General features: G+C 29.8%; 1 protein-coding gene across 1 annotated transcript in view; it reads left to right on the top strand.

The window, feature by feature from the left end:
* The window catches only part of LOC115884747 (gastrula zinc finger protein XlCGF57.1-like), a 30,859-nt gene that overhangs the window by 3,123 nt on the left and 15,002 nt on the right, over positions 1-12,734 (top strand). The window contains exon 3 of the mRNA XM_030903443.1: positions 5,703-5,903. Within this exon, the coding sequence (XP_030759303.1) occupies positions 5,703-5,903 (201 nt within the window). The remainder of the gene's footprint in view (positions 1-5,702; positions 5,904-12,734) is intronic.

The raw sequence follows: 12,734 nt of genomic DNA on the forward strand, positions 1-12,734 counted from the left end.
TATTTGGAGGGTGTTAATGCATTGGTTAGCCTGGTTATTTGGAGGGTGTTAATGCATTGGTTAGCCTGGTTATTTGGGGGGTGTTAATGCATTGGTTAGCCTGGTTATTTGGACGGTATTAATGCATTGGTCAGCCGGGTTATTTGGGGGGTGTTAATGCATTGGTTAGGTGGTTATTTGGTGGGGTTGGTTGGTTTTTACTAATTTTTATTTGTTTTTTTGATATTTTAAATCGTCAAAATCCGCATTTTTTCTGATTTTTACTAATCTTTGTTTTTTTGATATTTTAAATCGTCAAAATCCGCATTTTTTCTGGAATAATACTGCTCTAAAACATCCCTGCTGAAGTGAATTTAAAAAAAAATGCTTAATATCTGTTGCACTAAAGTGTTACGGACCCAAAGCTGCTTCTAGTCGCACAGTAAAGTTGCCATAATACAGCTGAAGAATACGAAACAAATTAATTAATATTATTAAATTATGTAATGATTTTAATGTCAATTTATTTTTATAGTGTTTTTTTTTGTTTTGCCTCGTTTATTATATTTTTAATTTTTCGTGTTAAAGTACGTACTAACTGTAAAAAAAACGAATATAAAGTCGAACGTTTTCGTTGATTTTACACAGGGTGAGTCTGGCAACACTGTGCATAACCTTGTATTTTACTCGCTTTACGAAGGTTATAATAGGGAGTTTTGGCAGAAAAAGTGGTTCATCCAATAATTTTTTTCTTTTAAACTATTCCATTAACTATGGGATCCACATTAAAAATTAAAAAAACCTCGAATTCGTGGGGACCTGTTCTGCACAAGACCCGTCGATTTGTGTTCATTAAAAACACGCAAAAGACGCGGCAGGTCTGCAATTTCTATCAAGATGTCATTTAGTAACGTCGCGCGTCGCAAACTCGTGGATTCCCGGCCCGTCCAACAATCAATCCTGTGAGAAAGAGATAGGCGAGATCGGCGCCGCTAGCGTTGAAGGGACGAAGATAAAGGATGCTGAGATTGAATTGTGGACGGGCCGGGGAATATATTCGGAGACAAACACAATCTACTGCTAGTGCCAGTGGTATGTGTATGTGTAAAAATAATAATTATATGCCATTTATTTTAGGAATTTTAGTTTATATGTGTATAGTTTTTTATGTTGTAGTGTTGTGGTTAGTACTTGTTATAATTATAGTATAATATAATAAATAATTATAATTATATAATAGAATAGTATATAAATATTTCTCGTTGCTAATGCAATTTTAGGACATGATTTATGAAACATTTTGGAGTGAAACTTCTTTACGCGCGCTGGGAGTAAACATTCAAGGCTGTGACATACGAGCTAGCGAGACGGCCCTGACACACGAGCTAGTTGTAACGAAACGTGTTAACGGCTTAGAAATACGTAGTGACGCGACGTGTATTTGTGAGGAGTCCACGTGTTTATCAAAAATATTGATATTTTAATACATTTTTTGTAAAAGTGAATCAAATTATTTATTACGTGTAAAAACCATTTATAACAGGTAAAAAAATATTTTTATTATTTTACGCTAATAAAATTGTTATACGTAAAAAATTATTTTTTTAGGCGTATAAAACTATTTGTTACTGGTAGAAAATTATTTTTTACGCGTATAAAACTAGTTGTTACGTGTAAAAATCTATTTGTTACACGTAAAAAATAGAATAGTTTTAGTACCTATCTAAATTATGGATTTAGATAGTAAATCATTTTTTTTTATTAATAGAAATAGTTTTTGACGCGTAAAAAAATAGTTTTTTACGTGTAACAAATAGTTTTATACACGTAAAAATATTTTTTTTGGCGTAAAAAGTTTTTTTACCAGAAACAATAAGTTTTTGACGCGAAAAAAAAATAGTTTTTTACGAGTAACAAATAGTTTTTTACACGTAATTTTTTTTTCGCGTAAAAAATGTTTTTTAACAGAAACAATAAGTTTTTGACGCGTAAAAAAATAGTTTTTTACGTGTAACAAATAGTTTTTTACACGTAAAAAATATTTTTTTTTGGCGTAAAAAAGTTTTTTTACCAGAAACAATAAGTTTTTGACGCGAAAAAAAATAGTTTTTTACGAGTAACAAATAGTTTTTACACGTAATTTTTTTTTCGCGTAAAAAATGTTTTTTAACAGAAACAATAAGTTTTTGACGCGTAAAAAAATAGTTTTTTACGTGTCACAAATAGTTTTTTACACGTAAAAAATATTTCTTTTTTGGCGTAAAAAAGTTTTTTTACCAGAACCAATAAGTTTTTGCCGCGAAAAAAAATAGTTTTTTACGAGTAACAAATAGTTTTTTACACGTAATTTTTTTTTCGCGTAAAAATATTTTTTAACAGAAACAATAAGTTTTTGACGCGTAAAAAAATTGTTTTTTACGTGTAACAAATAGTTTTTTACACGTAAAAAATATTTTTTTTGGCGTACAAAAGTTTTTTTACCAGAACCAATAAGTTTTTGCCGCGAAAAAAAATAGTTTTTTACGAGTAACAAATAGTTTTTTACACGTAATTTTTTTTTTCGCGTAAAAATGTTTTTTACCAGAAACAATTTTTTGACGCGTAAAAAAATAGTTTTTTACGTGTAACAAATAGTTTTTTACACGTAAAAAATATTTTTTTTTGCGTAAAAAGTTTTTTACCAGAAACAATAAGTTTTTGACACGTAAAAAAATAGTTGTTCTACGTGTAACAAATAGTTTTTTACACGTAATAAATAGTTTTATACTCGTAAAAGGTTTTTTTACCAGAAACAATAAGTTTTTGACGCGTAATAAAATAGTTTTTTACGTGTAACAAATATATTTTTACACGTTACAACTAGTTTTATATGCATAAAAAATAATTTTCTACCAGTAACAAATAGTTTTATACGCCTAAAAAATAGTTTTTTTACGTATAACAATTTTATTCGCGTAAAATAATATAAATAGTTTTTTACCTGTTACAAATGGTTTTTACACGTAATAAATAATTTGATTCACTTTTACAAAATTTTTATTAAAATATCAATATTTTTGATAAACACGTGGACTGCTCACAAATACACGTCGCGTCACTACGTATTTCTAAGCCGTTAACAGGTTTCGTTACAACTAACTCCTGTGTCAGAGCCGTCTCACTAGCTCGTATGTCACGGCCTTGAACTTTTACTCGCAGCGCGCGTAAAGAAGTTTCACTCCAAAATGTTTCATAAATCATGTCCTAAAATTGCATTAACAACTAGAAATATTTATATACTATTCTATTATATAATTATAATTATTTATTATATTATACTATAATTATAACAAGTACTAACCACAACACTACAACATAAAAAACTATACACATATAAACTAAAATTCCTAAAATAAATGGCAAATAATAATTATTATTTTTACGCATACCACTGGCACTAGCAGTAGATTGTGTTTGTCTCCGAATATATTCCCCGGCCCGTCCACAATTCAATCTCAGCATCTTTTATCTTCGTCTCTTCAACGCTAGCGGCGCCGATCTCGCCTATCTCTTTCTCACAGGATTGATTGTTGGACGGGCCTAAATGACATCTTGATAGAAATTGCAGACCTGCTTCAGCGTGAAGCGTCTTTAGCGACTAAAACAAAATAACGGGATTATATAGGAGTGGCCGCACCAAAAGCGTGTAGCGTTCGGCGTGTCTCGCAAAAAACGCAAATGAAAACAAATCAGTTTATTTTCTGTAGCGTCTTTAGCGTTTTCAAAGATGAGACCCCGTCATTGGCGCGGACGTTATATTTAATAATACAATAAAAATAAATTAAATAGTATGCATTTTTTTTCATTTTAGGGCATTATCTTAAAATATTTTTATAAAGAACATCTACTGTTTAGGAAGATTCAATTAAATTCAAAAATTTGAAGGAAATGTTTGAAAAAGTGTAGTTTGAAATGTTGAAAAAGTAATAAATTAAAGGAATACTTTCTTACGCATAAAAAATAGTTTTTATGTGTAAAAAGTGTTTTTTTCTGCGTAAAAAATAGTTTTTTAAGTGTAACAAATAATTTTTTACACGTAAAAAATATTTTTTTTGGGTAAAAGTTTTGAGTTTTTTACTAGAAACAATAAGTTTTTTACGTGTAACAAATTGATTTTTACACGTAACAAATAGTTGTATACGCGTAAAAAATAGTTTTCTACCCGTAACCAATATAGTTTTCTACCAGTTACAAATAGTTTCATACGCGTAAAAAATAGTTTTTTACGTGTAACAGTTTTATTCGCGTAAAATAATAAAAATAGTCTTTTACGTGTAACAAATGTTTTTTTACACATAATAATTTGATTCGCTTTTGCAAAATTTGTATTAAAATATCAATATTTTTGATAAACACGTGGACTGCTCACAAATACACGTCGCGTCACTACGTATTTTTAAGACGTTAACACGTTTCGTTACAACGAGCTCGTGTGTCAGAGCCGTCTCACTAGCTCGTATGTCACGGCCTTGAATTTTTACCCCCAGCGCGCGTAAAGAAGTTCCTCCAAAATGTTTCGTAAATCATGTCCTAAAATTGCATTAGCAACTAGAAATATTTACTATTCTATTATATAATTATAATTATTTATTATATACAGGGTGTTTCAAAACAAATGCGAAAAACTTCAGGGGGTAATTCCTTGTTCAAAATAAAGGGTAGTTTGCTTCATAAACGTTGGGTCAAAAGTCAATCACTAGGGAGATATCGCAGGCCAAAGATGATGGAAAATAATGCTTTATTTTTATCTTGAAACGAAAAAGAGATAGATTAATGAAATTTTATGGAAGCATTACTCGTTATGAAAAACACCTTTCTGGTAATTTTTTCACTTTTTAAATGACTGGAAGGGGTTGAAATAAACTACCATACCCCTATCATTCTTGCTAACGAAATTTAAAGAAAAATCTTATCAAAACACATGCAAAAATTAATTTGATAGTTTAGTTTGTTTAGAAACTTTTTTATCTCTTGTGTTTTTTAATAAAACTCACCGATTTGAAATTAAAAATAAAATGTAAAGCATTACATGTCAGGACACAAAACATTTTTAGATTAAGAATCAGTGATAATAACGATAAAAATAATCATCTAGATAATAACCTATTGCAGTAAAGTAATGTCAAATAAAATAATATATTTTTTTGTTTCTGTTTAAAAAAAAAAAAAAAAACATATTTTTTGTTTTCAATTCCTTGGTTTTGTAGGTCGTTGGGGTTGTAAAGATGTTTCTAGATTTTGTTCATTATTTTTTTATTTTAGACGCACTGCTACTGACAGTATATGTCCTTTTCAAGCCTCTTGAACGTAGATTCTTACAGAGTTAAAATTTGTTAAACTGGACAACACAATAACACATATTAACTATTGTTTTTAATTGTTTTTGGACATTACACTTTACTACGAGCACGTACGTATTTCCTTGCAGATCGCTCTGTATAAAACACACTTATCGGTTCAATACCCGATGTCTACTCAGAGATCTACTGAGTAATGTCAAACGGTAAAATAGCAAAAAGCGCTTGAGACGCAAAAAACGCAAAACGCTAAAAACGCTTTCTGTGTGGCCGTGGGCTTATGCAATGTTCTGCTTCTCACAAAATAAAATACCACTTTTAGCACTTATATCATAAATAACTATTAGAGGGTTACAAGACTGTAATATTTAAATATTCTTTTATTAGATTGAAAGAAACTGATAAAAAAGTCTATAAATGTGCCATATGTGGCTTTCAAACGCTACTGAAGGCAAGTCATTACCGTCACAAGAAAACTCATTTGGCACCGGAAGAACGAGAGTTATTTGCTTGTATACACTGTGACAAGAAATATATATCGAAACAAGGCTTACGTTATCACATTGAGGAGAATCATATTGATTCCAGGTAAATTTATTTTTTGTAATACATTGACTGTACAGGGTGCTACAAATTCGAGGTACGAGCATTGGTATCTCGGTAACCGTAATAGATACAAACATGGTTAAATTGGGGCAAAGTTAGGCTTTGGGATGTTCACCAAGACGCCATCAAAAAAGTGTTAAAAATTTCAAGGATCGCTGAGTTTTTTTGGAAAAAACGGATTTTTTCGAAAATTAATTCTTATTTTTTCCTGTCGTTACTTTTAAGAAAATCAAAAACCACTGTACATTCTCATAGCCACTTTTATTAGGGCTATCTGATAGTATTTTTAGATTTTCAAATTAGCTGATAATTTTGTGTGATACAGAGGCCAACTTAATTTTTTTAAATACGGACATGAATTTTTTATTTCAGATTTCGAAATAACTCGGTCTCCTGAGTACAATGATATGCCACACTTAATATTTTTTTTGTTTCGGACATTTGAACATAATTTATTTAAACTAATTTTAAGTCCGGCTCTGTTTTCTTTTAAATACTTAATCTATTCATTGTTACAATAATATAAACAATCAAATAATTTTCCTGGAAAATGGATTGGAAATGGTAGAGCAGTATAATGTCCAGCGAGGTTCCTGGACCTAACGCCAATGCGCCAAGGGGCTACAATACTGGACGTCATTTGTAAAGGTGAAATCAATTTATCTCAACATTTACAATAAAGAGTACAAAATACATTCGGAAGTATAAGAAGAAAGTTCAAACATCTACAGGGTTGTTCACCACATACGACACGGAGTATTGTAGCTAAACGATGAGATTTTTACAAATTGTAAGTTTGGGGTTCGTTGAAGGACTATTAGAGCTACAATTTAAAATATTTTTACAAGATACAGACTGTCCTAAACCCAAATAAATAAAAAAATATCAAAAGTTGTATTTTTGAAATGGAACACCTGTATGTATATTATTACATTTTTAGTTTCCTACGATTATAAAGGAAGGTGGGGTAAATTTGATTGGTTTATTATACTTAAACCTTACCGTTTTGAAATATTTTCAATTTTGTGAAATTGGTAGTAAAAATTTTAAAGCTTCATTTCTCCAAGGGTATCAAATGTTTTAATACTCAAATATTTAATGAAGTTTATTTATTGATCAGTTATTGTGTTGCAATAATAAAAAATAATACTACCTGATACAGAGTGTCTAAAATTTATTTTAAATAATTATTAGCTTCCAAACGGCAATAATAACTTTAATTTAAAATGAATGCCCTGTATATTTTAGGAGAATCAGATGCAATAATTAAATTGACTATCAAATTGTATTATACCATTTTTTTACCTATCCCTTCAAGTTTCGTAGAAAATGCATTTTCTTATAATTTAGGACTCATTTATCAATAATATATTCATGGAATATTTGACATTTTAGATTGTTTTTTAAAGCAACCTTGAATAAGAAGACTAAGGAAGGAGCATAATGCTATCCATGTATTCATGGTGGGCGGAAAAGCTACCATAAAAGCTCTCTAGGGTGGGATCCTTGACAGTTCTGTTTAACGATTCATTTGACACATTTGAATTTTGATTTGAAATATTGTGGATTTGTCAGTCTCTACGTGGAGCTTATTTTATGTTATTTATTATTTATCTCTACTACTGATAGTTGTATAAAGGTAGTAAATCTAGATGGAAATTGTGGTAGAACTTAAATTAATAGTGACACTACCAAGTGATTTATCGAAAAGACACCTAAAATAGTTGGTTGTGTAGCGTGTGGTAGATCTCGGCAAAAAAAATTGGAGGAAATAATGTGGAAACAACTTTTCTGCTAGTAAGTGACTATAAATATACTTATGTGTAGTAAACCGATCATTTAAGGAAATTCAATTCTCTAAATTCTTTAACTAAATTATATATTTTTCTCTTCCATTTTAGCTTCTATTTATTACTTGGTCAAAGATTAGATGTCAAAGAATTTAGATAATGTTAATTTTGACTTACCTGCTTTAGTAGCGTATCCGATGTTTGTTAATAAATACTTATTATAATAAAAACTTAAAAAAACTTTTTATTAGAATTATATATTTTATAACAATTTTAATAACCACCAACATTTATTCACAAACGTAAATAAAAACAACAAATTCATTGAGTCTACCCCACGTCTACCCTACATCATAGTTTTACATTTTTTAAATAAAATTAGAACGACACTGATAAACCAGAATTTAAGTCGGCCATATTTGAGGCCCATCGCGGTGTACCTAAGATTTTTGATATGCTCCTTCCTTAGTCTTCTTATTCAAAGAAAGCAACAAATGTACAAAATGTACAGACTAGTAATATTATCGTTTTTAGCAAAACGATAATATTACTAGCCCATTTGTATGCTAAAAGAAAACTATTTAAATCTTTATAAAAGAGTATACCATTAATTAAAATATAACACCATTATTTCCGCCCATATACCACTAATTACATAATTTAATTGTGTTTGTTAATAAATTATTACAAACAAATGTGGATTTGAGTCAGAAATCAATAATAAGTTATCAAATTGTCTCTTGTTGTTATAAATAAGCATTTATTAAAAAAAATGAAATATCACTTTTAAGGTGTTACTTTATACCACACTGTCTACCCATACAAAATCTAGTTTCTTTTTAGTATTTGGAGCAATTATTATCAATGTCAATCAACGCAAACAGTCAGTTAATGTAGTTTTGAATACTGGAATCATATTAATTGGTCCCCTTTAATAAAATATTTAAACAGTTTTTTTTATTTTTAATGAAATAAAACGAATTATATCGACAATATTAGTATCTGTTCTTTTAAAAAAATTTGGTACACATCTCTTTAAAAATAATCTAAAATGTCAATAGTCCATGGGTGCATTGGATGTAGAATGTAGAAAGTGCTTCTAGAAGGGGAGTTAATCAAGGACCTTACAGATCTATTGTGTGTTCCTTTCTTCTTGAGTTACAACGAGTTATAACTCATCATACAGTCTCAGGGCTTTAAGAAAAGCCTTGGGTATATTGATAAATAAGTTCTAAATTATACAAAATGCATTTCTATGGAAACTTAAAGAAATAAAAAAAAATGGTATAATATAATTTGATAGACAAAAAAATTGTGCATCTGATTTCGTAAAATATACAGGGTGTTCCATTTAAATTAAACAAGCATTGCTGTTTGAAGCTAATAATTATTTAAAATAAATTTTTAGACACCTTGTATAGTACTATTTTTATTATTGCAACACAATAACTGGATCAGTAAATAAACTTCAGTAAATATTTAGTATTAAAACTTTGATACCCATGGAGAAATGAAGCCTTAAAATTCTACTGCAATTTCACAAAATTGGAAAATATTTCAAAAACGGTAAGGTTTAAGTATAATAAATCTTAATCAAATTCTAATTCTTTTATTTCAATCGTAGAAACTAAAATGGCCAATATACAGGAAGTTCCATTTAAAAAAATACAACTTTGATATTTTTACTCTATTTGGGACACTCTGTATCTTGTAAAATTATTTTTAAATTGTACCTCTAATAGTCCTTCATCGAACCCAAAACTTACAATTTGTAAAAATCTCATCGTTTAGCTACAATACTCCGTGTCGTATGTGGTGAACAACTCTGTATAAATAAAATTGAACAAAAAATAAATTTATTCAATAGGGAGGGTGGTAACCCTTTCGAACATGTATAACATTAAAAACTAGTGTGTAGAAGTTGATTTATTTATAATAACTACGATTAATATTATGCCATATTATTAGATCACCACACTGAAATTTCAAATTCACAATAAAAAAACTTAAAAATAATATATTTAAATTTCTGACCTGGATATATAACACATCACTAGTAGATAATGAATGTTTTTGGGTATTGAATTAGATCGATTTTCACACCCTAAAATTGAAAATATATTTTACATTTTACCCATTATTTTATGTACGTATTCATTATTTGTATTTTGTAAAACATTTGCTGGCATTTGTATAGTTCATAGTTTATTTGCCAAAGTATTTATTACTATAAATAGGTATATATACTTATATACAGGGTGTCCCAGAAATAAGTATAAATATTTTAACTGGTAGTATAGTTCAACCCCAGAAACACGCCTATGAGGTTTTTTTTGCGAAAAAAAAATGTTGAAAATTTAAAATTTTTCTTGACATTTTCCGGGAAATTTAAAAAAACTTTTTAGTGCCACTTGTTTATTCACCTGAGATTTCCCTACGGTGTATCTAAACCAAAGACATTATAAAGATAGACCGAACATCTCATTCATAAATACTCGTTGGTAGTGTATCAAACATTCCAATGTGTCGAACAAGGACAGAAGAGACAGGGAAGTCTAAAATTTCCGACCCCGGCAACTAGGCGCATTTGGATTGTTCTAATAGCCAGCGTATCGTTTTGAACGAATTTAATTAGTAAAGTAAAAGTAAAGTAATTAGTAAAATGTTTACTCCATATTAATATACCACATTAACACTTTTTCGTCAGATGAGTTTCGTTATAAGGTCTAATATAATAATATAATTAATATCCCACATATACTTCTGTTGGAAACGTTGGTATAGTTTTCGAAAATCGTTCCAAAGTCGATTTTCAATTTAAACTTCTAAATTCTATATAAACTTTTAGTTACTTTTGAATATTTATAGGGTGACTGAGGCTTCCGAAACAGTTTTATATTAGGTTTGTGGTTGGTGACTTTTCTCTAAATTTTTTCAGAATATGGAGGCAATGGTAAAGAACATTTTAGACATTTTTGTAAACATAGGTGGTCGGAACATATTTTCAAACTAAAGTTGTAGATTTGCCATTAAATTTCCATTCCAGAAATATCTAGGGTTGCCATAATTGTCCTTTTGAAAAGGACAGTCCTTTTTAGAATAACTTGTCCTTTTGACTTTTTACTTAAAAAGTCATTTTTATTTACGTACTTTCCCTGAGAAAATTACCTACAGCAAACAGAAATATTATTTTCGTCCAAATTCCTACTAGAGATGTTATAAACTTTATAAATAAATTTTCTTTGTTTAGAATAGGCAACATTATTTAGAACTTCCCGTTTAATCTCAAAATGATAATTTAGGTTTTAGTTTTACCTTTTGTGATCTTAAAAAGAACTTTTACAATTAGTAATTAGTAACGATTTAGTTAGTTCGCAATCGATAGCTTCCTGTAAAGCACTGTGTAATAGTTGTTTAATCTTGTATTATTAATAACTTCCTATACCTAAAATCAATATTTAATGAGAAAATTGTATTTTTGAAATATAAGACAAGATTTGACTTTCGGTCTTCTCCTTGTATTATGATGGCTCTGATATGAGGCAATTACCTTTTAGTTCTCAATAGAAGGCATTTATCATTAAAAGTATCAAATCTGTGTGCTACAGCATGGGATTTCTGTCGCATAATAATGAATATCTATTACGTTTATTTACACAAATCCATTACTTTTTAAAGGCAGCTTCATCAGACAATCAAATTTAGTTAAATGTCCCAATCTTCAAGGAACTGTATTAAGCTTATGTATAGCGGTTTGAATCACCCCGAGAATCGCCCCATAAGCTGGACAAAAATATTTTTGAAAATGTGCGTTAAAATGGCCCCCATCTTATGTAAAATTGAAATAAAAATTACAAACCAAAAAACGTAATAGGTGTTTTTGAAGGTCTGGCCACCTGTATATAGATATGTATAAAACTAGTAGCCTAAGAATCATTTACAGTTCGTCCCGTTCTAAAAAAAAGGTAAACACATCGTACAAATAACTCTAGGAAGAGGTATTTGTACGGTGGTAAAAAAATTTTTAAACGAGGCCGAAGGGGCAGATATAATAATGCAATAAAATGTGAAAAAAGGGCGGGTAAACACCTTTGTTTATTTGTTGAGCAAAATTCCTTAGAATATCGTATATAATGACCAAAATATGACGCAATTTTAAGAAAAAAATGTCACTTTCAGGCTTATAATAAAGTTTCAAATGCAACGTTTATATTCAAATTTGTTATGATCTACAACAGTTAAGTAATTGAGACGAATTATAATTCAATTACTGGATACTACGTTCTTGTTTTAATAGCTCAAAATTCAACAAATATAATTAGAAATTATTTTAATTGATCCCCAGGGACGCCCATGTACGGCGATTACGGCGCGGCGTAAACAATACCTACCTGTGAAAAGACAAATTCGTGTAATTTGAGCTTATTTTTCCACACATTTGACACTGTCATACCATATTGAAAATTCGCAGATTCAAAAGTAATGTTAAACAAAAGTAAAACTACTTAAAAATCACTCGAAAAGTTCACTCGGACTTGATTCCGACTTCAAACACACCGTAAGCTAAACGTAGTACGCTATATCGGACCAAGGGCCGTCGCGAGGGGTGGTGGGACGGACGGCTCATTTCATTCTGGAAGATTAGCAGCGACGTTGCAAATAGTTCTAGACGTTTCAGCACATCAAACAGTAAACATGTCCTTAATAGTAACGCATTTATCCTCTGGTTAATAACCATATTATTACGCATGCTTCTTTAAAAATAAACTATTAATTTAATTAAGAAATTGAGATTTATTGATATCCGGTGAAGGTTTTGAAGTCACCTTTCCTGCAAATCAAACTAAGTAGATAGGCGCAAATTTGAGATGTGGCAATGTCGCCTTCTCTATCTCAGTTGGTTTTTACAGTACGTAGTCAACCTCCGATTGTTTGATCGGGTTAAAATGCAAAATGTGATATCTGTTCTTCCTAAATCTATGATCTAAACCTTGCAGTGTTGCACCCTCCTATGTTATCGACA

Source organism: Sitophilus oryzae, unplaced genomic scaffold (assembly GCF_002938485.1).
Source record: "Sitophilus oryzae breed Bouriz unplaced genomic scaffold, Soryzae_2.0 scaffold_1002_pilon_pilon, whole genome shotgun sequence".
Taxonomy (NCBI): Eukaryota; Metazoa; Arthropoda; class Insecta; order Coleoptera; family Curculionidae; genus Sitophilus; species Sitophilus oryzae.